This window comes from Micromys minutus (assembly GCF_963924665.1).
Source record: "Micromys minutus genome assembly, chromosome: 2".
Lineage (NCBI taxonomy): Eukaryota > Metazoa > Chordata > Mammalia > Rodentia > Muridae > Micromys > Micromys minutus.
The window spans coordinates 69,430,720-69,458,218 of record NC_137971.1 but is presented as its reverse complement, the minus strand read 5'-3'; the positions used below and the strand labels follow the sequence as shown (position 1 = coordinate 69,458,218).

General features: G+C 45.7%; 1 protein-coding gene across 5 annotated transcripts in view; it reads left to right on the top strand.

Annotated features, from left to right (window-relative positions):
- PLPP4 (phospholipid phosphatase 4) overlaps positions 1 to 27,499 on the top strand; it is a gene marked incomplete at both ends in the record, with an annotated part of 138,210 nt that overhangs the window by 31,845 nt on the left and 78,866 nt on the right. For all 5 annotated transcript variants that reach the window (XM_080911190.1, XM_080911191.1, XM_080911189.1 and 2 more), the window contains one exon: positions 20,887 to 20,995. In XM_080911190.1, coding sequence (XP_080767316.1) covers positions 20,887 to 20,995 — 109 coding nt within the window. The remainder of the gene's footprint in view (positions 1 to 20,886; positions 20,996 to 27,499) is intronic.

Genomic DNA, 27,499 nt, shown 5'->3' with positions numbered 1-27,499 from the left:
TATCCTGTGTATTAGATACTTACACCATGATTCATAACAGTAGCCAAATTATGAAGTAGCAACAGAGGTCATTTTCTGGTGGGGAGGGGTCCCCACAACATGAGGAGCTGCATGAAAGGGTTGCAGCATTAGAAAGGCTGAGAACCACTGGTTCAGAATGTCTCCCCGTTTCTGAAAGGCTGAGACAGCAGGTGTATAAAGCAGATTGTGGCTCCATTTCTGATAATCTGCCAAGGCCTAGAGAGGAGATAGCCCCTGGTTAAAACTGTGTGTTAAAGAAGAACAGTTCGGCCAGCGAAAAGCCTCTTAGACTGAGGGTCACAACCCCTCCTGGGCTAAGTAAGTGCATATGGAGGCCATGGGAAACTTACCCAGTCGGTAAAAGGTGCGCAAAGGCTCCATAACCAACCAGGAGCCAAAACCAAATGCCTGATACATTGAGGGTGTTTGGGCCTTGCTTTCCCAGGTTACACTGCATAGATTTACCACCGCCTTGGCTCTGAGCACACAGCTCACACACTGCTCTGCGCAAGTGCCTCAGAACGCCATAGAACACGGCCTCAAACACTTCAACTTGAATTCGGGACTATTGTATGTTCCAAATTGTTGTGTTTTTACTGTAGGTACCGAGCTTTCAGCTCTGCAGAGCACAGCAGCTTAGTTACAGAGGACGGAGGCTTTTAATATTTGCCTTCCATTATTTCTCAGCACACAAGAACTAAATTATTATATCTTTGGAATGTATTGCACAAGAAAAATAAGAACTTCCATCTTATTAATGGGAAAATTTTGTCTTAATCTTTAATCGTTATTTTAATCTAAAGTAATGTCTAACAGAGAATTTTTCTCAAAGAAATTTCTTGATGAGATTTACCACCAGTGAGTGTCTGATTTGCATACCTCGAGTCCCATGAGGATTTATCGATGAAAGGGGTTGCTCGTGGGAAGTGTTTAAGGAGCCCAGGGCTGTCCTGGGAATGTGAGCAGCTCTCCAGTGCTCAGAGCCTGAGTCTTCTGTATGCCTGGGAACTTGGTAGATTGCATCCTATTGCAAGATGGTTTGGGTAGGTGGGTCCAGCTGAGAGAAATTTCATAGTTTTTTTGTGTCTTGGCACTCAAAGTAAAAAAGGTCACAGTCATGTAGATCCAGTTCTTACAGGTGGGGCAGGAAGTGTCAGCTGAAGCTCGGCACCTGGGGCACTGCTGGAGGTCACTGCCCAGAGTTGGGCCTGAGGACTCTGAATCTGGTCTCTTTTATGTAAGGATTTTGTTAGCAACTTGAAGGCAGGCTTATCAAATTTATAAATGACACAGAACTGTTGTGGAAGACTAATATGTCAGATAATAAAATCAAGATTTCTAGAACTCCTGACAGGAGTGATAGGCCTCTGACTAGCAAGATAAATTCCAACAGAATTACACCTGACGTCTGTAGCATGATTGGACAGAGTTGCCAGTGCCTGCCATGGAAGAAGCTCCCGCAGATTGGGAACCTGGGAAAGTCTGAGGTTTTCCAGATGTTAATGTTGAGTTAATTAGGCCCTAAATGTGACCAACAGCTGTTCACCTGCCCTAGAGCTGTTCCTGTTCCCCCCTTTACTGGAGGGCTGTCCCCTTCTTCTATCCCATCCCTTTCTTTCATCTCCCCTCAACTTGTCAGGGCTCCTGTCACAGCTGGCTTCATCCTTTCTAGCTTTCCCTGACCTGCTCGACAGATTCACTTTGTTGTCTTCCGTGTGTCTGGATGTCCACGTCTCTTTCCCTAACTCGAACTTGTCAGATTCTGTGGCCAGGGTCTAGTGGTCAGTCTTGCCGTTTGGACACAGGGTTCTCAGAGGGCAGGGACTGGATCTGCCTTACAGAGACATCGTGACTGGCACGGGGGACACGCTGCTTGGTGCTGACTCTTCTTAGATCTGGGAGCAGTGATAGAATTGCAGTCAGAGGATGCTGACGAGATAGTGTGGACGCCTTTGAAGGGCTCCCAGGCAACTCAGCAGACATCTGAGAGAAGGGACGAGTCGTTTCTTGAACGAAAGAGCTTTAGAACAATCAGAGTATCTGAACCACCACCTGCCGACCTCCAGTGTGGGCTCAGGAGAGGGCTCTGAAAGCGGAAGTGCAGAGTCGAGAGACAGGAAGAAAAGGAGTCCACACGCACCCATCCCTGTCTCTCCAGAGCTCCTCAAGATAGGAGGCAGTTTATGTAACCTCCTGCCAGGCTTGGTGCTCTTCCTAACTCAGAGAGGCAGAGGACACTGAGGTCTTCTGCAAAGCCAATCCTCAGGAGCTTGCTAATCTGCTCTCTGTGCTTTAGCATGGTGTCTGGGTGGAGAGACGTTTTAGTTGGTGGCCTTTGTAGACTTTGTGTTTGTCGGTTGGATAAGTAGCGAGGGGAGGAGTTTGACTTTATGAAAACTCATTATAACTGTAACCAAATTGGTGATCCTTGTCTGGCCCCTCTGTTCATGTTTTTGGGGGTAACAGCTGACCCCCTTCACCGACGTACCTTAAAATAGCACCAGTCAAACTAATAGCAAGCATACTTCTTGAGGCACCATAATGACGGAAGGCTCAGAAGTTAGAAGTTAGAGCTGGTGGTGGGAAAAGAGTCTCGGATTCCAGGTACATTTCAGGTGGGAGGAAGAATAAGGAAAAATCCTGACTGAGAAACATGCCGTGTGAGCAAATTAGGACTCTGGGAGGCTGTGTGACTGGAGTGTGAAGATGGTGGCAGCTTCTAGTGACTGGACAGGAGAACTCAGGTCCTGGACTTATTCATCTCCTATGCCCTTAATTCTCACTATCAGTTTCTTGGAGGCAAGGACCACTGTCCCAGATGAGATGCAGATGTCCCCTAGACATTGGGATAGGACAGGAAGCAGACCATGCCCTAGATATAGTTTGTGTTGCCTTTGGCTTGGGCGAGACCTGCATTTTATCTCCTGCTCTTAGCCTTATGATTGAAACCAAGGCTTCAGGGACTCTTTATGGTAGCAATAGCACACACACATGCACATGTACACAGGCATGCACACGTGATTTCTGATGCCGGGTCCTGTATATTTCTTCTTTGAAAGGTAAAAGCTCCATTATTACTGGTGCATTGAGAAAGGAAGTCGGTGAGGCAAAGATCAAGTCAGAGAAAATTCCAATAAGAGAAACGGAGGAAAGTTAAAAGATTGAAGAGGCACGCCTCATTGGTCTCTCTGGTTGCAGGAGGCTCCTTGGCAGGGTGTGCCACCCTGGCTGTCCTGGATTGGGAGCCCCGGGTTAATTGGTCCACAGGGTAAGGCAGCGTGAGAGTGAGTCTGAACAGCGGCCAGCTACTCCAGGCATCCTGCCCTGCTGTTCCTCGTCCCTGGAAATCACAAACAGGGCCATGTGCAGGGCAGGTTGACACCAAAGCCACCTCTTCTGGGTCTCTCATGCCCACAGAACTGACAGGTGCCTGTGAGCAGCGCTGTGTGAGGCCAGTCCCATCAAGGAGTAGTTTTCTTCCCATTTCTGTCATTTTTCAATTTTTCTTGCTTCTTCCAAAATGCTTCTTTAAGAGTCATAAAACTTGAATCCACTTTTCCCCTCACTCTGTCTCTACCTTCTCAATGGTGAAGGCCATGAGCTATTATGAACATGGGCTCTGGAGTCTTAGAACCTCCATTTGAACATCTGTAAAATGGGCTCAATATTAATCCACAGTTCATAGTAGTTGAGAAAAGGCTTAAGGATTTGAAATATCCAGACTGTGAGATACTTAGATAAAAGATGTTACAAATAATATTGTTTAGATATCTTATTCATATAGGAAGGAGGATGACTCCTCAGGTCTCGAAGTTGTTAGCAAACATGGAGGGACATGGTTTTCACTGTGGCTTCTGAGCTTCCTTGGATATGCATTGGGGAGGTCAGGATGTTTATTGTGATTAGACAGTGAGAAAGTCCTCGCTTGAAGTCAAGTAACTGTGGGTTCCCAAGTGGGGCATGTCCAAAGAACTCGATAGCTTTGGAACAGGAGTTCACAAAAACACTTGTGTTTTACTTCCCATGCCTGCCTAGAAGGCAGCTTGCCTGAGATGTTTCCAGCATGGGGTCCAGGCTCACCAGCAGAGCGGAGCCACGACTCACCATAGGACTCACAGTGTGTCTGCCGCCTTCTCCTTCACTGTCTCCATTACATAAAAATTTTCCATGCAAGTAATTGCAGAATGGGGTAACAGGGAGATAATAGGGGGAGGTAATTGTGGATAAATCAGCTTGATTACACTCTTTCCCCAAACTTGATTACCTAAATTCGCAATGCTGTACAAAAAATATCTTAGAAGCCAATTAAGACCTTCCAATAAGGACTGCGGGTTCCGTAAGAATCTCTCTGACGTCCAGCAAGTCTGGCAACAAGTGGGAACAGTGAGAGCAAAGATATTGCTTCTGGGCTTTCTGTATTTTAGTGTGAACGAGGGAGTGGTGCTTACAGCAGGGTAATTCCGTCCAGATGGAAAGACGACTTCTCCGTGGACTTGGCATGTAGTATGTCAGACTCTCCTCTGGTGTTTCACACTGGGTTTTCTGACTGGCAGCCAACCCAGGGCGGGAACTCTGGTGACCTGATCCTAGTTTTGGTAGGAATACCATGTTCCTGTTTGGGGCTCATTTTGCAGGTTTAATAGGAAACCTTTGTGTCCACAGCTAGAGGCCTGAAGACAGAGATCCAATACAAGAGGACAGTTGGAACCTAGGGGTTCGTAGAGGACGTACCGTTGTATGCTTTAATTATTTCAAGGCCTACTTTTAATGATGATTTTTAAATGTTTTAACTGCCCTTCTAGCCCACCACCCATCAGAGGTAGTGGAAAAGAAAAGATATGGGGAAAGTGGATCTGTTTAGAAACGGTTCTTTGGAACAGCGCCCATCTGCATCATCAGTAAATCCGAAGTTCAGTTCACAGGTCAGTAGCAGAGATCGATCCACCCGACAACTGCCCAGCTCACCAGGGTCAGGATGGCACCAGTGGTGGCACCACCGATCAGGAACAACCAGGTCTCAGCCATATCAGGAGGGACCAGGATCAACAAGGATGCCAGGAGAAGTTCTCTCAGCCAAGAACAGTGAAGACTGGAGACCAAGAAGTGTTGCAGAGCGAGCTCTATGAGCAAGCCCCTCTCACAGTCAGTGGGTCCCATCTGTCCTCTTTACTATATTTCCAAAGACCCAGTTTACTTCAGTTAGTTTAATACCCCAGGCAGGTCAAGAAGCGTCTTTGGAGCCTCAGTTTCTCTCTAGAAGATGGAGATAACTGCCTAGTTTTCACTTGTGAGGAGAGACTGAGGTAAGGTATCAGGAGTGCTTCGCAGACCAAATGATCATCTGCCCCCCCCCCACGCAGCCCTACTGCCCCCTCTCATGCTTTTCCTCCTTCTAGATGTCTGTGCTGAGATCTCCTTTACTGCTTGAATAAAGAGGAATGTGGACTAACTTATTAAGCCAGGTTTCCGGAGCTCAGCGGGCCGGTGTTCCTTACCTGGGACGGGGGAGGTCAAATGCTCTCACAGACAGGAAGTGGAAGAACAGTGAGCGCTGGTCCACAGCTGGCTTCATGTTCTCTCTTTCTCTATTCTGTCTGGGACTCCAAGCTGGAGTGGTGCCCATCCACATTCAAGGTGAGCCTTTCTCCTCCAGACAAACCTTCCTGGAAACACCCCCAGAGACTGACCCAGAAGTGTTTCCATGATGGTGTTTCCCATCAGTTTGATAAATGGGATTAACTACCACAGAAGCCCAACTGCCTGCCTCTAAGTGAACTCCAAATGAGCCGAGCTCTCCAACACAAATGGAGCAGATATCTACTTTGTGTATAGTAGGGCAGCTGCTTCTGTTGAGGTAGAGGGGTATACGACCCAATGTAACCAGGTCTGATTCTTTAACCAGAGCCAGAGGTTCAGGTTTTGATGTCAAAATTCCCAGGTTTTAGATTTTGGACATGGATTACATTTTTTTATAACACTGAGGAACCTAAAGCCAATCTAGCAGCAGGCTGTGTCCAGGCTCCCAGCCAGCAGCCTCCAACTGAAGCTCATGGCGCGGAAACTGCTTCTCTACTGAGACAGCTGCCATGGACTCATTCCTTAAGGCACTGGTTCAGCAAATGTTTATCGACCACCTACAATGTGCCAGGCATCGCACTGAAAGCTGATGGTACATACAGCCCTAATCAAAAGCAGACCGCGGGCTGGGGAGATACCTCCACGGTTCCCAGCACCCACATGGAGGCTCACGCCTGTCTCTGACTCCAGTTCCAAGGGAGTTCAAGAAATCTGATATCTTCTTTTGGCCTCCATGGGTACGAGGTATGCTCATGCCACACACACACACACACACACACACACACACACACACACACACACTTAAAGGCAAACACTCATGTATATGATAAAGCAGGTTTGAAAACTTTTCCATGGCTTTGATTCTTTGTAGCAATGACAATGGCCTTACAATTTTCTGTCCTCTTTGGAAGAACTCAGGGGAGCAGTTTAACCTCCTCAATAGAGCCCAGTTGTGTCAACAGGCAGCCATTGTTGAGACCTGACTTGGACTCTGAATCATAAATACCAGCAGGTGATGTTTCCTGGTGCACTCTATCAAGGTTCTCAGCTCCTTTTCACACCACACTGAAGAGTTGAGCTTGCAGGAGGGTGCCTATTAAAATACTCAGTGATGCTTAATATGAACAAAATTGTTGTTGTTATTGTTATTGTTATTATTATTATTATTATTATTATTGGTGAGGGACAAGTATGAGTTCCCCTTTGCCACTTAAAAACTGCAAGTGTGAATGTTTCTTAGGTAGAGGAGTTGGTTCACAGGGCTTATGTCCCACTTGCTTGTTATCAACCCTGAGGTCCTGCTCCTATGGGATTGTGTGCTGCCCCCAGGCCTGTGCTCTTAGGTGTTTCATTTTCTGCATTTGCCAGCCCATTCAAAAACCACGCTAGGAGAACACAGCCTTAAACCTCCTTTGGGTGGGAGAGGTGATAAGTCTAGAGCTTTAGCATCTCTCATGATGGTGTTGGTTTCAGGGTCGTTGGGAGAGATGCTGGTAGTAGTGTGAAGACCTAATACCTCTACACTGCTGACCATTGGTCTCAAGAGAATTCAGGTTTCAGTGGAGGGAATTCTCAGATAAGCTGCCCAGTCCCTTGGTCTACAAATAGACCCCCTTCAAATGGTTTTCTCTTTGCCATGTTTCCCTGGTTACTGAGTGGAGTTCTTTCAGAATTCTGTCTTGTGTGGTGGCCTTCCTGCTGTGGCCTGGTTCAAGGTGTGTTTTAGAATGTTCCAGTGTGTTTTAAAGTCTGTCTGAATTCTTAAAGATCCCCACTTGATAGAGCAATGGCTACTTCAATGGACACTTTGGTCAGAGTTATTAGAGACTGAGGTCTCTTGGAAGGAAATAGATCATTTTCTCCCTTGTCTGTCTCCTGTTAGGTCTTTCTTTGGTGTACTTCTGTTCTCCTGGGCTTCATATACAGTCAGGTGGTTCAAACATCCTCCCTCATTGGGAAACTGTGTTCCTCAGAGGGGAATTCTGCCTGGGAGAATTCTCTCTGCTCTGGTCCTGCTGCTGGAGGAATTCCAGCCTGCTTCTGCTGGGCTGAGGTCCAGCTCTGGGAAACTGATTCCACAGTTGTGAATCAATTTTTGTAAACCCATTGACCTGGATGTGCCACAGTTTTCTGCCACCAGGGGGCTCACTTTGCCAGCCCCTCCTCACTCTGGGTTGTTAGGCAGCTCCTTGGGGCATTCCACATAGCTTCCAAGCCCTGGAGGAAACTCCTCAACTTCAGACTCCAGAGTTGTATGTTTGTGTGCATGTGCACATGAGCTCATGTGAAGGCCAGAAGCCAGAGGTCCATATCAGGCTCTTCAGTGGTTCTCTATGTTGTTTTCTGAGACAGGGTCTCTCACTGTACCTGAACCTCACTGATTTTGTCTAGACTGGTTGGGCAGTAAACCCTAGGGATCCTCTTGTCTCCGCCTCCCTGGCTGTGAGATTTTAAGTATGGTTAACCATGTTCATCACTTTTGGTATGACTTCTAGAGGTCAAATTCAGGTCTGTATCCTCAAACAGCAGGCACTTTCCCAGGAAGAACCTGGATTGTTAAAGATGACTTATTTTATTTACACTTGGCCCTGCATCTTCCTGGCTCCCCTCTTCCCTTCTGGTCTTCTCTTCCTGCCATCTTTCTCCTTTTTGTGTTTTCCTTTTTCTTTGAATTACCATATCATACTGAAATGCAGTTGGAACTAAGTACTTTCCAAGAGCAAGCTGTTGCTTTGACAGATGCAAACACTTTTTGCAGTATCTCGGTGGACCTGAACAAAACCATCCTATGAAACATGAAACATTGTTGAACAAGTCTGGTGGCTGTTCTTGGAGGTAGAAACAGTAGTGTCAGGGGCTCAGTCATCCTTCATACATACCATGTTAAGGTCATGCTTGGATAAATGACCCCTAACTCATAAAAAAAAATAGCCCAAACTAGCCAAACAGCAACAAAAACCTCACTGTGGGAAATATCCCACACCCTCTACCAGCAATGAGCCCATTAACTTCCTCTGTTCTCTTCTCCCCTGTGTCATGTGGAATCTTTTACAGCAAACCCCAGACAGCACTGTCTCATAGGTAAACATGTCACTACCTAACTTTAATGATTAAGAACTTCAAAACTAAAGCCAATTAAGCAGTTAACAAAACCAGCTAACCCCCTACCCCCGGCATTTTTTGCACTTGCTAATATTAACAGTAGTGGGATGTTTATAATTTTCCAGCAATTAGTATTGTTAGTACAGTGACTGAGTTCCTTTCCTGGGTCCTGTCAACTGTGCTAAAGGTCTGTTACCCTGCAGTGGCCTTCATTTTCTAGATAAGGAGGAGGAAAGAATGAGATGAGAAGAGCCAGTGTAGACACAAGAAGACCCTCCTGCAGCACCCTTTGCATTCTGAGCTCATGAAGACCAGGAGTTTTGTTTGGATCTATGACAAGGATTCATTTCCCACCTTCTGTTATATTCTTCCCGAGGGGAAGCACCCTGTATGGAAACATTTATAAATGGCCTTGATCTGAGTGCTTGGACTTCTTGGGCAATTTTTACAGTTTCCATACACTGTGTGTGTGCAGGCGTAGCCTACACTCATGCTTGGTCCCCTGCAAGCACGCATGTGTGTGGGATGCTGCTTCTGTGAAACTGAAGTCAACGGCGACTTGGAGTTGCTGCTGGACACAAAATCTCAGGGAAAGGGAACATGGCTGAGCATGGTGGCCCAGCACTGAGCAAAGTCTACTCCACCTTTCCGCGCCCTAGCTCTTGGATGAGTGGAACCACTTCCTCCATTTATAGGGAGGATAAGAGGACAAGCCACTTGCCCAAAGTCATGAGGGCAGTAAGTGGCCAGCGTGTGCAAGCTTTTAGTTTCAGAGGTCCAGCTTCTGCCATCTTTCTTGGCCACTCACATCTTCTCCGCACATCTCTTTCCCACTTACTTCTTTCTTTTGAGTCTGAGACCTACTATGTAGGTCAGGCTGGCCTCAGTCGAAATCTTCCTGCCTCAGCCTCTCAAGTACTGGGATTCCGGATGTGTGCCATCATGCGGACTACTCACCCTCTGCCTCTGAGATACTGTTTCCAGACTGCCCTGGGCCAATATTTTCTTCTGAACCATTTCAGGCATCCAGAACAATCGGAGAGTAAGATGATCCCCATGTGCTCTGGTTAGAGTTGGCAGTTGTCAATGATTTGTCACTTTCCCCTTACACCTGGTTGTTTGTTTTTCTGAACACCTGCAGATGAATAGCTGGTACTTCATGCTCCTGAGCTCCCTAACAGCTTTGAGTGCTTCTGCGGAAGGAAAGGGGTGCTCTTCCACATGACCCTGTCCTCACTGCACTGAAGGACGCCAGTCCTTCCTTTGTCGATAATGTCCAGTGCAGTCTCCCATCCTTTGGTTTACCCCAGTCATCCTCAAGGTTACCGGTTACATTTTTTAAAAATTAATTTTTTTACTTATGCACTTTGTATCTTGCTCACTGCTCCCCTTCTGGTTACCCCCTTCCACAATCCTTCCCCCATTCCATGGTCTACATTTTTTTAAACCTGGAACTCCTCCTGCCCCCAATCTAAGCATTCATGTTGTGTTGTATTTGTGGAGGTGTTTTGTCTTGTTTTGGTTTTTGGTCACTGAGCTATCACTTCTACCATCTTCTTGTATTCATCTCATTGTTCCTTGTCTGGTCTGATCTTGTCCCTTTTTGAGGCTAAATTCTTGGTGAGATTTGGGGTTTAAGTGCCTGGGGAGAATGTTTGGTGGGAGTGCTCTATTTGTAACAAAAGTCTTTTGACAAAACAAGTAGTGAAACCAGCCTAAGGAAGGTGGGTCTGTCTTAGCTCATGCTCTGAGGGGCTTCAGCCCATCGCCGTGGGAAAGACATGGAGGTGGATGTGTGAAGCACCCGGTCACAGTGTGTCTACGGTCAGCACGCAGAGAGGAAAGCAGTTTGTTTTCTTCTCTTTCTTTTTATTTATCTCTGGACTCTGGCCCATGGTCGCTGCTACCTATATTCAGGGTATGTCTTCTCTCTGCAATTAACCCTCTCTGAAAACTCCTTTAGATACACCCAGAGTCATGACTCTTAGAGATTCCATGTCTAGTCAGGCTGACAGTGATGACACCTTCCTTGCACACACTTCATTTCACACTGAGCTGGTGCAGAAAGAACAATCCTCAGGTCCACTATCAGTGACCACAGAAACGGAGCGCACATCAGTGAGCATCCAGGATCTGAAGAACAGTTACACTAGTGGTGTCGTTCACTCATGCAGCTTGTTTCTGGTCCATTATCTTCTGGTCCCTCCGTCTCCCACACCTAAGAGCTAGTCAGATGAACAACATCTCCTGGCTTAGACCACAGATCCTGCTTGCTCCTTAGTTCATCCTGTGCCGGCATGCTTAGGAAAACATAGTTTCATGTGTTACTTGTACAGTATCTGCCCGGTATGAAAGGTCAGATAGTGTAGGGATCTAGAGAGTTGCAGGAGGGAATTCTGGCCTCAGGTTTTGAGGATGACCACAGAAGACGTGTAACTCTGGACAGAGTTTATGTGTCATAGACACTCACATCCAGGAAGAGAACAGTGCATGCTGTGAAAGGCCACCCAACAACAGTGTCAACTGGGACATGTTCCCAGAGGACAGCTGAATATAGACCATCAGGGAATGATGGCTCAATATCCAGGAATAAGCAGGAACTGTCTGGCTCCTTTCTAGGACAATTTTTTATTTTTGGTCCAGGAGACATTATTTCTTGAAGCATAGTAGGAGACAGAGTTGTGATTAGGATTTCTAAAGCCCTCTGGTCTCGAGGATTATGCTCGGCCACACTGTTAAGTCGTGATTATACCTTCCACTGTACAAATGTCACACCCATGAGCCTACACATTTCATCCATGTGACAACTATCTGAGGTAGGTGCTGTTCTCAGAGTCACCTCGCAGACATGGCTGACAGGAGAAGAATGGGTATTCAAGACAGCCGTTTGTCCCCAGGGTCTGTAGCCTTGGCTAAACGAGACACGTGTTTAGAGTGAGGGGTGGAGTGTGTGTCTCAGCTTTGCTATGAGTACCCATGTGCTTGTTGGGAGGATGACCTCAGAACAGACGGAAAAGGAGACACATGGAGCCAGTCCTCCTCTGGTCCAGAGCAGGTGGTATTGACACAGTTCTCCACACCGGAGTAAGGGCAGGGTATTTGACTAAATCACCTACCTCGAGGTAAGCCAGGAAGGCATTGGTGGGAATGAAAGATAGTGTGGGTCTCGTTTTTCTCCTTCTAGTGGTTCTCAACCTGTGGGTCACAATCCCAAAACAGTAATAAATATTTACAAAGATATAAACGATTGCTTAAATTTTATTATTGTAGTAGTAGTAGAGTAGTAGTAGTAGTCGTAGTAGTAATAGTAATATTAGTAAAGTAGTAGTAGTAACAACTTATTTACCCATTTAAAAAATCTGCATGGACCTAAACAGGCAACCCATGTCTTGTAGCTACAGTGTACTTGGTTCTGAACTGAACAGTCAGTTCTCACCCAGAGGTCATTTTGAGGATTACTGAAGTTACTTTGAAAAACACTAAGTGCAGTGCTTGGCTCAGGACACTGCCCAGTGTGCTGATTAGTTCTGCTTGTGGTTCTAATTGCTACCTTTGTACCTGGGGCTCTCCAAGGATTCAGACTCAAAGGAAGACCCATCTGGAGTCTGGCTGCTGGTTTACTGGCTCAGTGATAAACCATTGATATGTTCTCTCCACACCTGCCTCCCACCCCTTGTTCCCAGGACTAATGAAAACTCTGATGGGCCTGTTCTCCGCAGGTGTGGAGCTGTCAGCCTCTTCTGCTGGCCACGGTTGATGTCTGTGTGTATGGCCCACTGGAGAGCAAGAGTCCATTGTGCAGTTAGGGGTCAGGCTTCAGTGTTGGCTCTTACTTGCAAAGCGCTGTTAACACACATCGGTCTTTCCCTTATAGATCTCAAGGTTTGAAAACAGCTTTCTGGGACACTCTTGGCTCATTAAGTGGCCAAAGTCAAGTAGTGGCTGTTACCATTCTTCTACCTGAGTCCCTCCCCAACACAGTCCCAGGAGGACCTTAAAGAAGGAGGCAGCCCAGTCATCCTCTCATGAGAATCAATGCTGTTCACACTGGGAATTTTTAGGACCCTAACATTGATTTTGTTCACATTGGTCCTGGAAAGTGTGGTCTCCTGAGGATTGAGGGGAATGTTGAAGTAGAAATTTCTGGTTTCTTAACAACACATTTGTGCCACATGATGTGTTTTCTGGAACCTGTCATGTGGTATGGCATGTGATGCTTTGCTAAAAACAGACACTTTCGAGGGCAGGGGATGTTTAGAAAGAACATAAATGGAACTCCACAGACAGTGAGAGGATGCTCTTCACTGCTACACTTTGCAACACTTGGTCTCTTCTCTGGTCTTCTTGGGTCTCTCTTCTTTGCTGGTCTTTGCTGGTCTTTGCTGGTCTTCACTTCATAGGGAGAAAGGCACCGAAGAACTTCTCATGCTATCCTGGCTGATTCTAGCTGCTTCAGCTGACTTGTGCCAGTTCAGCAGAGCCTCGCAGTTTCTGTTGGATCAGGCAGCAACTACTAATTCGTGGTTATGGTTTACTATTGAACTAGAGTGCTGCTATCTGGACAATGAAGAGGGAAATTGTCCCAAGGAACTACTTCTAAACTGGCCCACAACCTCCTTTTCCTATTGACCTCCCCCCCACCTCTGTTTGGTGGGCTAGAAGGGAGGTTGAAGCATTTAAGAACCCCAAGTAAAGGAGGTTTTGAAAACTAAGCCTGCAGAATGTGAAATCTGAGAAAAGGTTAAGTAACTCTCCACATGCTACCCAACAGGCAAGTGCTGAGTCAGATTTGGACCAAGTCAACAATCTGGCAAGTTCATATTTCTATAATTGGAGTAGAAATTAATGGTGGGGGAAGAGATGGAGAAATTCCTTCTAAACGCACATTTGTTTTTACTATCCCTAAGTATCTACATTGTTTGGGAAAGGGCTATGGACAGACATATTGGAAAATCTATGTGTTTATTGGCTGATAGGGAGAAAAGAGCTTTGATAATTTGTGTTTAAAGGGACATTTGTACCCCTTGGTCTGGAACATGCTAAGTTCTACTAGTGATTTATTGAAATGGGCTATTCTTCTGGTTCCCAGCTTTGAGCTGAATATGTTGTCATACTCAATGAAATAACCCTGGAAGAGCAGGGAATTGCCCTCTCTTGTGTGATGAAGTCTTTGTGTGTATGTGTATGTATGTGTGTGTGTGTGTGTGTGTGTGTGTGTCTGTGTGTCTGTGTGTGTGTCTGTGTAGGTGGGGATCACTTCAGGAATCCACCTACCCAGGCATCCCAAACTAGACATCTCAAAGCAGAGCGACAAAGAACTAATGAATGTACTGTGTTCTTAATCTTGCAACGAAGGGCCTTGACCTTCTTGGTTCATTTGATTGTAGCTCAAAATCCTGTGACTACCACTTTTACATAGTAGAGAGCATTGAAATGCCACTGGTGTTATAAGATACTCTCAAGTGTATTGTAGACAGTGGATCGATTGAGTAAAAGCTGAAAAAGGTTAGAAAAACTGCCACCTAGTGTGCCCTTCCTATGGAATCGGGTGTGCATCAGGTGAGTCCTGCAGTCAAATTAAGCTATGGAGATGGAATTGACCACAGGAAGTATGGGGGGGATGAGTAGATGTGAGATTGTGACATTAGGGACATATCTTGCGACTGTCTAGACTCTGGCTTCAGGTGGCCAACCTGTTAGAGAGCGCAGAGAGCCCGCAGTGGTGATATAGATCTCCCCAGAATTGCACCTGCTGCTTGGAGAAGAGTCGGGTAACTCAAGGAAGAAGGCAGGAGGAGGACGGGTGAAGGTCCACCCAGAGGAAAGTGTTTGGTTTCTGTAGTTTGGCATTGACCTCACTCCTTCCGGCCTTGGGGGTTTTGCTGTTTTCCTTTCTTTGTTGTCATTAGCTATTCTGTCTGTTTGGTACCTCAGTAAATGTTATTGAATTCTCTGTATCTTTGCATGCTTCCCTCTCGCTTCAACCAGCTTTAACATATGTGCCTGAAGTTAGATTTGTGTGCAAGTGTGTGTTACGTTTGTGAGAGAGATGTACTTATGGGAAATTTAAATAAACACTCTCTGCATGAACTATGCATGAATCAAGGGGAGAATTTCTGAGCATAAGATTAGGATCGTGTCTATAGAATCATATTCTGTGTATTTTTTACGCTCTTCAAATTGTCATGAGAAGCTAGAAAAAAGCATTCTTCTTTGCCAAGAGGAAAGTAATGCATGTGTAGACTCAGGACAGTCCCTCTCAGGTAACAACGGGGAAGCAAGAGCATGCTTCAGGTTTTGCCTAGCAAGTCACTTGATTTTAGACCGTTTTCATGAAAGAAAACGATACATTTGCACATTTATTTTAGCTTTAACAATATCAGTTTCCTTTTGTAGCCGTAGTAGAAACATCTTGACTTGCATACTTCAGACATTTTATATTTTGAGTGAACAGAGTTGATGGTTAACAGTTGCCACATGCTTACAGTGAAGGAAGCCTTCATTATTTGAAGAGGTTAAATTGATACCTTTACTGACCCTGGGCTTGTTGGGGACAACAAACTTAACGTTTCGACTTTACCTAAACAACATTGTTTTTTTTGCAGGTGATAAGTAACTGACCCCCATGACCTGCTGGACTTCTGCACTTCCTTCTGGAGCAGGATTCTTCCCTTTCTCTCTTTTTTCCATCAGACTTAAGGGAGCTTTAGGGGTCTTATTCTAGCATAAAGATCACTGTGGTGCACAGTGAAGGGCTAGGCATTGATCCATGTGTGCAGAGGCCCCTGTGTTACACACATGCTTACTTTAGATCTGTTTTGCGTCTGAGCCAGGGAAGTGGCATTCAAAATGGAGGCCCCAGGTCCCATTTTTTTGTCTGGTGGCTGGCCCCGGCAGAGCTTTGGGGCATTAAGATATTGTCATCTGCATTATATTCATTGGAAATAAAAGTAAACTAAATAATTTTATACACCTGCTAGGGGGTCAAAGAGTTTCCCCCACGTTCTTCATCCTTTTCTTGCAAATCTAAGGATGCGGTCACCATGCTGGATAGGTGTGAGTTGATGCTCAGGCACTGTTTATGCACCTAGAGCCATTTTCCTTCAGGTAGAATGATCTATATTGTTGAGTCTTTGAATGTCCAGTATTGGTTTTTATATTTTATCCATTTTGTTTTTAGCAAACACAAGAGGGGTTTGAAATGATATTCGAGGCTTTACAGGATGAATGTAATTAGACATGATCCTGACATTCCTTCCAACCACAGTGGAGAATTTTGGTGGCATTCCTGTTCTCTTTCACGCTCCATAGGAGGGCCTCTTTGGCCACTTTCTCTTTCTCTTTTCAGAGAGGACAGAGTTCTGTTCGGAGACCATGGTTACTTAGGAGGACTAGTCTATTGTTGATTTCGATGCCTAGCAGGTGTTCTGGAAGGCATGCTGGTTTTATAATTAAAGTGACATGATATTTCTTCTAGAATAATCTGAGTTTCTTCAAAGGGGATTCTATCAACAGATAAGTAATAGTACAACTCAGCCAAACTGGTTCTCAAATGGCCAGAGTTAGGAGGCCCTGGATTTTACTGAGAACATCCTGTCTCAACACATAACAGGCACACTAAGATTTACTAAGTGAAGGTTCAGGTTGTAGGTCTGAAGTTGAGACAGACTCCCCAGGACATGGTCCCTTGGTGCTCATGGTTTGATCTACAGAAACACGTCATACCATCATCAGGAAAGAAGCTTGCTAGAAATGCCAGCTTCCAGGTGTCCTTGTACCTGAATCTGTAACCACAAAACCCCCATGTATTTTCTGGATGCATTAATGTATGGAATCCTATGACCCAACCCACAGTTGGATGTCCTCAGTGTGGAGTGAGCCCTGGGGTAATGGTAACCTCACAGCTCCACATGTCACACTGTGTGAGTGTGTGCGTGTGCAGTTGCATGTGGAGGCCAAAGGACCATTCTGTCTTTCCTCAGATGTCCGCTGCTCTTAGATGACCACCAACCATCAACCTTGGCTATTTATTATTTCTTGAGACTGACACTTTCCTGGAACGTACTAAGTAGGCTAAGATAGCGGGTCAGTGAGCTCCTGGGATCTTCCTGTTTCTGCCTTCCTTAGCGATGGGATCATGGATTCTCACTCCCATGCATTGCTTTTCTCTGTAGGACACAGGGATCAAACTTTGGTCTCCATGGTTGTACAGTAAGCCTGACTCCCCAGGAAGTCAGAACAGAAACAGAGTTTCAACTTCTTGCTTTATAGCCTACTTTCAAGGATGCTTCCAGGCCTCAGTGTGCCCTCCCTTGGAAGATCTGTAAATGTCTCCAGTGTTTTCTATCTTCTGCCTGCCCTCTTCTGACCCCATTTGCTTCTATAAGCTCCGGGTCATCTGAACTGCTGCCTTCCTGTCTGGATTCTCTGAGGCAGACGCTGGTGGTTGGAGAAGGGACATCTATCTTTCTTAGTACCACTGGTCCCATGGGATATGATTTGCCAGTAAAAAAAATTTCTTTTTGCTACAGCTACTCAGGGTACAGTGAGGGATTGTTTAAAAGTCTCAGTATTTGGCAGCATTTTAGAAAAATTGCACTTGACCTTTAGGAAGTAAACCCTTTAGACTGGGGACATAACTTGAGTAAAGTCTTTGTCGTGAAAACACAAGCAAGCACATGTTATCAAGCCCAGCAACTTCTTAAAATGAAGGGCACAGTGACATAATGTGTCACCCCGGTGCTGGAGGCAGGACAGGTAAGTCATCAGAGCTTGCTGCAGGTAGCCTCGCCTAGTGGGCATTCCAGTTCTCACTGAGAGGCCCCATGTCACAAAACAAGGGGACAACATATGAAGAACAGTATCTGAGGTTAGTTGACCCCTGGCCTCCACTAACATGCATGCATGTAAACTTTAACACCACCAGATGCAGAAGACAGAGAGAAAAAGACAGACAGACAGACAGAGACAGACAGTGATGATTCCAAGGACACAGAGACAGTGGGAAGGAAATTGCTGTGTGTCTAAGTGTCCTGGCCCTGTGGCCTGCTTTGTGAGAAAGAAATGGAAGTCAAGGTTCTGGGGTCTCTGACAGTGGGTTGTGTGCCATTATGGTTAGTGTCACCCTGTAGATGGCAGATGGCACTCCAGTGGTGGTTGAAGCCATATTCTGCACCACCTGCTTGTTTGTTGTTAAGACTCACTATACCCACCAAGGAAAGGTTATCTGTTTATCTTCCTTGAAGAAGCCTTTAAGACCCACCATTAAGTGTGGTACACTGACTGCTTCCATTAGCGTTCTCATTGTTGTAACCAAATACTTGACCTAAAACTCCTTACAGGATGAAGGGTCTTTTCTGGCTCATGGTTGGAGGATATGATTCATCATGGCAGGGACGCTTTGATGCGGTGGCTAAGGCTGTTCACTTAACATTAGCACAGACTGGGAAACTGAGCACAGGGTAAACAAGTCGGGCCTATAAATGTCATGTGACCCATTTCCTCCAGCTGGTTCTACTTTCTAACGGTTCCAAATCCCTTCCAAAGCAGTGGCACCGCCTAGAAACCAAGTATTCAAATACATGCGCCCTTGGGGGTCATGGATATCCAACTCTCAAGATTGGAACAGAGGAAGCCATTTAGCTTTGGTCTGCTTCTCTTGGGATGCAGGACTGAATTCTCTGTATCTTGGGACTGGGGGGAATGTGTCAGTTCTCCAGTGCAGCCAGCAGCAGGGACCACCTTGATAATGCCCCGTGCAGCACTAGGTTAACTACAGTCTCAGTCAATGTTCTAAGTCACTGAAGGAGACCAGCTCAGCAAGGACTCTTCAGCCGGACTCACGGAATTTCCTGAGCCACAAACTCAGGAGCGGAATCAATTATTTTTGGATGATTTATTGTAGGATCACAGTGATCAGGATATTCTAGAAGGTTTAGCTATCACAAGCAGCCTAGGTGGTGTAGAAACATCTTTTAGACAAACTTTATTGCATTTCATTTCATTTAAAATGCTTTTGAAAACTCCCTGGAGGCAGGGGGCAGGCTATGCCACAGCCAAAGAATATACCAAAAAATTGGGTGAAAACGTACATTGGAGACTGAAGTGTAGTAGTAAATGGGAAAAAATTACTAGGTTTTCTGCCCATGTTTAGATTCTTCCCTTCCCATTTTATTTCTCTCTTCCCTTCACCAACCCAGCTTTGTCCCCACGGTTCATGTGTGTTCTTTCAATTTAATTTCCATTCCAGCTCTGTAAGATATGTTCAATTCACAGACAAGGAAACTGAGGATCAGAGATATTAAGAAAAACACTTTCTACACACCACACATCCAGAGCTGGACTGAAACTCCAGGATTGTCAATCAAGAAAATTAAGTCATCAAGTTTCTTGGAGTCAGGAGTGCAAGACCCTTAAGGGATTACTGGGGTCAGAGCTGGAGCATGTGACCTGAAGAATGGCTTAAAATCCACATCCCCAGGTCCTATCCATTTTGTTAATACATCTGGCTAACAAGTCTCCAGAAGGTTCTCGTCCATCTCCAGCTGTGGCCTCTGATTTGGTTCCAAGCTGCCCCACTGTAGGTGTGTACACTGCAGCCCCACAAAGGGCAGTGTTTTACTAAGTGGTACAGAGCAGCTTCATGGGAGGGCTGTGCCAGGGAGCAGTTTTCTGATCCCCAGGGAAGTGAACACCATAGTGCCATATCCTTGCTTTAGAGAAAGTACACAGGGCCCAGAGCAGTTTTTCAGACCAGGTTCTTGATGCACTCTGAGCCTAGGTTGGTGACGGCTTGGCTGGGCTCTATGACAATTACCACACTAGCAAATGTTTCCCAGGTGGAGGTGCTAAACAGAGCTGTCAAAGACACCTCTACTATTATCATTATTTTTAATTCCTAAGTACACGTATTCTTAGCATTTAAAACCCCACCCACAGTTAGAGGTGATGGGGCAGAGAAGAGAGAATAGAAGAAAGGGCAGAAAGGCATGTGGAAACAGACATGGAGGACTATGGGTTCTTATAGATGCTCAGTAGAATTCACTGGGAGGCTGGTCTGTTTGATGCTATTACTGTGAAGCTGCTCAGAGTGTATGTTAGGTTTGGCAGTATCAGGGCCTCCTAGTGGGCCAGCCATCCCGGGAGCTCTCAGCCCACAGTCCCTGTATGGTCACTGCTGAAAACGTACTTAAAATACAGACAGATCAAGATCGCGTGCCACCCAAGTTTAGGATACATGCATAGTGAGGTTGCAAGGTCCCCAGTACTGCTAGGATCAGGTTCTTGGATGACTGTCCCTTTTTGCCCGAGACAGGGAGTGTTTCTGAATCTGGGACTAAAACAGGGGTGGCTGTGAGAAGACAAGATCCTCTGGGCTCGGGATCAAACTTTCTCAGCCGGGCAGTAAAAGACTGGAACCTCTTGCTGCTCTGGCTTCCAGACATTCATGCTTGAAATCATTCTGGATGAAATTTAGGTAGAGGTGGGGCTGGAGATGCTGGGCAAAAGCTGTTGGCCGAAGTCTGAAGTTGTAAACTCATAATATCGCCCGTCGTCTCCCTCCCTCCCCACTGTTCATTTAAGGATTGCTCTTGGTTATCCAACTAAGGAAGAGAGAGCTGGATTCCCACGGCAGGAGTAGTTCTCAGAGGGTAAAAACATAAAGATACCTAGGGCCCATTAGTGACTCAAAATTCCAGTCTCATCTCCTCCATCCTCTGCCCCCTAGTGGAGGGAATCGACATGACTTCACCTGGGCAATATGAGGGTGGGCATGACACTTTCTGTCCCCTTGTTAGGTCAAGGGAACCTGCTGAGTCTCCACTGCTGTTCTCAGACACTGTGCTGACAGCCTGACCCTGACCTCACATGAGCCGCTGTGTGGTACTTGAGCTGCAGCTCACCTTAGGAGCCCGAGTTCCCAGAGTCTTTGCACAGCTGGCCCTTAACATCCTGGCTCTTAACCAAGGAACGAGTCCTGGCTGCCACAGGTGCTAGAGTCTCAGTGGCCTTTTGTCTTTCTCTGGTTGGAACTGGCCGAGGATCATCATTAGAGGCTCCCTGTTTCTCCCCTTCCCAGAAGATGGGATTCTTCTGAGAGCATGCAAAATATCGCTTCCCATGGGAAGCCTTTGTCACGGCCCCTGAGTGCTGAGCTGTCATGCACTTTTCTCTGTTTTGTTTCAGTTTTACAGAGTTTTTGGATCCATTCCAGAGAGTCATCCAGCCGGAAGAGATCTGGCTCTATAAAAATCCTCTGGTGCAGTCAGACAACATACCTACCCGCCTCATGTTTGTAAGTACCATGATTTGGTGGCCAGTGTGTCTGCTATCCCACTTACACACACCAAATGGGCTCTGTCCTTTGCTGTTCTAGGTTAAAGGCAATAGGCAGCTTTAAATAAAGAGAAAGATGTCCCATCTATTTGAAGCTGACCTCCAGATCATGGTGGGCACTGAGTGCTTGCTTGAAGACTTAAGATTATCCAACACTTTGGAAACAGAGGGGACTTTATGTGCCTGAGTTAACTTGAATGTTTATGCATAGTGTAGCAAGGACAGACTGGAAGATAGTGACAAAAATTTCCTGTCCCTTCTCCTTTCATAAGCCTGAAATTTTCCAACTTGGGCATTAAGAGAACTTTATTAACCATTTGTCTGGTGGTAAGATGACCCTTTGGTAGGCTGAGGAGTGGCTCATTAGGTAAAATGCTTATGACCCAAGTGTGAGAACTAGAAATCAGATGCCCTGGACACATGTAAATGCTGAGTGGGCATGATGACCAGGATGTAATCCCAGCACAAGTGTGCTAGCTAGACTAGCCAAACCACTAAGCTCTAAGTTCAAGTGTGAGACCTAGTTTTAATATGTAGAGTGGAGAACCATTGAGGAAGGTATTTGTTTGCAATTAGTGACCTCTATCCATGCTACACACACACACACACACACACACACACACACACACACACACATACACACACACACACACACACACACACACACACACACACACACACACACACACATGTGCCCCACACATGCCAACAGAAATATACATATGTATACCATATACCCAGACATATAAAAAAAAGCATACCCTAAACCAATCACTAGATGTTATCCATGTCTCTCTCCTAGAATGAATGAGGAAAGACCCAATCAAGTGGCAGATAGATAGTACCTTCTCTCCTTCTCTTACCACTGAGCAATTCAGTCTTTTACCTTTCCCTCCTTATGTGCCAGTGCATAGAACAAACTACCTCATATAGTCCCAGCTGTGTCAGAGAAGAAGGGGTTATTACTGTCCACTGCTTGCAGGGTCAGAAGTGCATCTCAGAGATAAGGAAATTTTCTTGAGGCCATACAGTTAGTAGGTGACAGTGTCTGATGCGGGTAACCGACTGTGGAGCTCAGCTATCCTCCTTGAGATTTCCCTGGTGTTCCAGAGAGTCAGGAACTCCTTGCTGGTGACGTCACTCTTGGACCATTGCCAGTGAGCCATTCTATAGCAGAGGAGATGGCCATATGCTCCTCTTTCACTGGGAACAGTAACAAAACTCTCACACGGGCTATCTAGTGGATGGAAGGTGATTCCTTTTGACTCACCACTACGTGCTTCTGGGGAGTATGGTGACTATTCCAGAACACCCACGGTGCACATGGGACTATTTGAAGGAAATGTTATTATTTCGCAGAGGAGAGTGTTTTAAGTAATGATGGTTGAAAGATATCTATATCTGCAAATAAAGATGACTGCTCCCCTGCCTGGACAGGGAGGTGTTATTACAGTTGATTTCATAATTACCTTTCAGCTTGGAAAAAGAAAATGGGTTTCTGTAAACCTTGGAGAAAGTGAAATATTAAGGTCGGTTGGCAGTAGGGCATAACAAATACTCACGTATTACAATAAGATATGTTTCCAGCTCTATTCTAACTCAATAAATCCTAGCTATGAGTGAACCAATATGTGGCTAATGACTTCACAGCACAATTAGGGGAAAACATCTGTTTATCACTCAGACCCTTTCTTCCCAGGGCTTTGTATTTCATGTGCCGTGAAATGCAATTTGGAGATGAATGTTCATACAGGACACCAAGAGAAATTTGCAGCTCTGGCCTAGATTTATGAACAGCGGATTGTTCTGAAGATTAAATGCAGACACCAGAAATGTTCTAGCTACAGACACAAGTGGGCTGAAATGAGTTGCATAATGCCAGTGGTTGGGATGAGATGCCAAAGGGTCATCCAGTGCCGTGGATTTTAGAGACTAGAAGTATATTTGGCTCCATGCATGGCTTAACTCTCCAATCTTACGAGGAAACAAGTTCAACCTTTTACCTTGTTAGTAGTGGTTGATGAAGGACATGCTTTCAGCTACAAATTCAGTTGCAGCCCACAAGAGCAACAGGAGAGAACTGGAGAGCAGAAACACCATTTAAAATACCCAGAACTCAAGGGTGGAAAAAGACTTTGTCATCCTATAATTAGATTTGTTCTTTTGGGCTTTATTAACAGTTTAATAGCAGCTGTTGTTTGTGAGCTCTGGGTCCTCTACAGCTTCCCCCGGTGTCTTCAGGAGAATGTTGAGTAGAGCTCATAGTCTCACTGATATCTAATCTAGGTCAGTCTCTCTTGGAAGCTCACATTCTACTCATTTGTTTATTGTATGCCTGTGTGCATGTCATGTGTGTGTGCAGTGGCCCCAAGTCATAAGTCATGAGTATGCATGTGTGAGCATGCCTGCATGTGTGTTTGTTTGTATCAAAATCCCTTGGTCAAATGTGACCAGAAGAATGACAGAGTAAAGGTTTGGTGATTGAGTCAAGTGCAGTCAATGGAGAACAAGTCATAATGGCATCCTCAGAAAAGCCCCAACTCACACTTGACCTGCCTGTGGCTCCTTCATGCAGGCAACGGGTCTGTGTTCTTGTTGACCAGAGAAACAGACCAAGGATTTTTTCCAGAAGCCCTGAATCTTGACTTATCATTTTCCCATCATTCCCAAGCAACCAACCCCTTGCCAGAGGCTGTGCTGTTAATCAAAGGAGGTCACCTTCTCTTGCTGAGTGTGCAGGATTATCAGAGCATGACTAAACACCTGCTCTTGGTGTAGGCCATGTCAGTTGGTTATGGATGCTGTTCAGTGTCCCCTCCGTTAATGTCATATTGTGCATTCAGGGCACACTTCCAAAGAACACGTTGTAGCTAGGGGAGACTAATAAAGGTTGTGGAGACTAGGAAGTCAGGTCAGGTGTGGAAATAGCCTCAGGGACCCTGTATATGTACTCTGATATAAAATAGGATCTCGAAAGGTCAGAGAGGAGATTCAGGTAAACTTCAATAGGGCTTCATCACCTTTATCATCATTATCATTGTCTTAGGGTTTTATTGCTGTGAAAAGACACCATGACCATGGCAACTCTTATAAAGGAAAACAGTTAATTAGAGCTGGCTACAGTTTCAGAGATTTTTTTTCCCACTATCATCATGGCAGGAAGCATGGTGGCATGCAGGCAGACATGGTGCTGAAGGAGCCAAGAGTTCTATATCTTTATCTGCAGGCTGCAAAGGACTGTGTGCCACGCTTGCCAGACTTGAACATATATGATATCTCTAAGCCCACTTCCACAGTGACACGGTTTCTCCAACATGGCCACACCTACTCTAATAAGACCACACCTCTAATACTGCCAGTTCCTATGTGCCAAGTATTCAAACATATGAGACTATGGAGGCCATTCTTGTTCAAATCACCACAATCATCATCATCACCATCATCCATTACCCATCACTATCATCACCATGAATGACCACAGCAGCCATCGTTTCTTGAGGACAGTACCTGTGCTCATCACATAACAAGCAGCATCTCGGTCAATGCTTCTCAGACTCTCTCAGTACCATGTTTCATCAGCTTAATAAGTTCAGGATAAAAAAAATCCAAACAATGTTACCAAGGTCTTACAACTGATCGAAGTGAGACCAGACCCTCTCAGGACACCGAGACGTCATTATGCTGGGTGGCCCCTTTCGGACTGGAGTGAGGTAGAGATATGGTGCCAGCATATCACACACAGGAAATGCAGACATAAAAGTTCCAAAGTGGGAGAACAGGGCCCTGGAGGCCCACTGAGTCAGAGGTGATTTGGACATATATAAAGGGTGAAGGGGGCAGAGGAAGCAGCAATGGAACTAGATCATGGATGCCTTCAGATTAATGATGATGGTGATGGTGATGGTGGTGGTGATGGTGGTGGTGGTAGTGGTGGTGGTGGAAATGGTGATGGTTGTGATGATGATGATGATGATGATGATGATGATGATGATGATGATGATGATGATGATGATGATGATGATGGTCACTCTCTACCTATGCAGGTATGAGTCATCTGCCATGAGACAAGCCCAGAGCTAGGCTGTGGGGATGCAGAATTGGCTTCTATTCTTGTGGAGGCACAGTTACAAATGGCAGCTGTCAAGTTAAGCCTTGCTAGAAAACCTTTGAAGTGCAATTTAGACTTGACTAGGAAACTGAAAAGAGCACTCTACCAAATTTCCCCTTGCCTCTCAAGGAAATTTCCACCCAAGACTCATTCCCTTTGTCTCTTCTGGTTCTGCCCAGGGAAGACCTGATTTTATCTTTCAGATAAAATCTTCCTGTCACTGAGATGATTTGCTGGGAGGGTTTCCTATTCTGGGATGCTTTTAAGGAAGATAGGAACTAGTCAGTTCAGGGAGAGGATGGAAGAAGAAGAGACAAACTTGGCTGGTGACAGACAGTTTAATTTGTAGTCTCCTTTTAAATCTTTGACAGTCCTTTCTGTGGTGACAGGTTGCCATTGTTTTCCCAAAGTGGGGACTGTGCTGGGTGTCTGTGTGCTGGAATCCTCTTTCAAATAGCTTTGTTGCACACCTTTATGTAAGGTGTCAGACTTTGCCCCTGCGCTGTGACATAAGTAAGGCTTAGTGACCTCCTCCCCAGTGAGAATCCTGACATTGAAATACTTTGGGTTTTCCTCCCCTCAAAGTTTCCTGCTGCGCTCCTGTCCCCTCTACAGACAGGTTGCTCTAAGTCATACCCTGTCCTAGACAAAGCTGGGACAGTCCAGTGCTTTGCAGCAGGACTGAGGCAGACCCCATTTCTAGATGGAGTGGAACCAGGACACTGGGGACCTTTCCTGTGTAGAATTCACTGGAGGGTACACAAGGCAAGAATGCTCTCAGAGACCATGGCCATACCCTCCTTCTTATTTTCAAGCTTCTTCCTCTCCCCAGCTCTTTCTACTCCAATCAGGTAGGTTTGTGGGACACACTTGAATCCTGTATGAAGTCCTGGGACTCTGTAGTTTGAGTTTGTGTTCCATTCATTTTTGGGTATGGCGAGGCATTAGGTAAAAGACAAGGGGGGGATGGTCAATGCAAGTATGTCTTTGCTCTGCACTGGGCTCTCAGCCCCTGAAAAATGTTGCAGATTTGCTATATTTGTTACTTTTTCTGTCATAAATACCACAAATAAGGATTTATTTGGGCTTATGGTTCCAGAAGGATAAAAGTCTACCAGTATCACAGTGGGGCAGCGTGGCAGCCGGCAGGGTGACCAGAGCAGCAGGCTGCAAGCTTGCATCTTACAAGCAGGAGGAGGGAGAATGAACCAGGAACAATGTGCCCCCAGTGACATACCTTCTCCATACACACCTCCTAAGCTTCCCAAATGTTGCCACCAACTGGGGACAAGTGCCTGAAACTACCTGTGGCATTGGTGCTCAGTCTGTGGGCTTTAGAACTGGTGTTGTAGGACATTTCAACCAAACCACCATATATGGCCAGGACAAAGGCATGAGACAGGTGCCCCCAGTGTTGCTAGGATACGGGAGAGATCACAGTCTTCAGTTGCCCACAAATACTTCCGTTCAGAGATGGAGCTGGATGCTCTGTCAGTCTGCGGCCCTTTTCTGGAGAAGCTCTTGAGGAACAGGAGCTGTGCCCCTCCTCTGGGGTGCTCAGTGCTGGCTCAGTAAACAGTTCCTATGTGGAAATTCACAGTGTCATAAAACGATCCTAAATTGCTTCTACTCAGGAAGGTTGCAGAGTGGGTGCAATGAAGGCTGATCTTGGCAGGGGCAGAGGGAAGAGAGACTTAGGAACAAGAGGTCTGTGTCGGAGAACAATGCTTAAAGAAAGCCCTTTGCCATTGGATTCTTGGCTGTGAGCCTGCATGCTTCTCACTGGATGCTCTGTCCCCTATTCGGGCCAAAGCAGCCTGCTTTAGAGAATCCCTTCACCAGCCTTTGGGGCCTCATAGGAAAGTCTTTCCCACTTGTATTTTATTTCTGCCTACAAATATGAGAGCATGTTGATTAGAGTTATCACTTAATATTTTCTTTTGTTCTATGTTTTTTTTTATCAAGGCTTGATTTGATGGTGGTGTCCTTAAAGGTCACTGTTGGGAGAGTTGCCCTCTCCTCTTTGGGAGCTTATACATAGGGTTTCAAAGGATGGGAAGCAAAGAGGCTGGTGAACTTCATGTTTTGCATTTGGAGACAAAATGGATTCTTGAGCCTTAACTGTGGTCTTGGTTATTAGAAAGTGGTGCTCTTCACACTGGTCTTCAGAGTCTAAATGTGGAGGTATGTTTCTCAGTCACCAGTATCAGAACTGTTTGAGATCCTTGTTTAAAAAACCAATAATCCTCAGTCCCCAGACGGACAGTCATTCAAGTATGTCATTAGCATGTCAGCAAGTCCCACGGTTATTCAGATATGAACAGCTGCCTTCTAAATGACTTGATCAGTTGATTT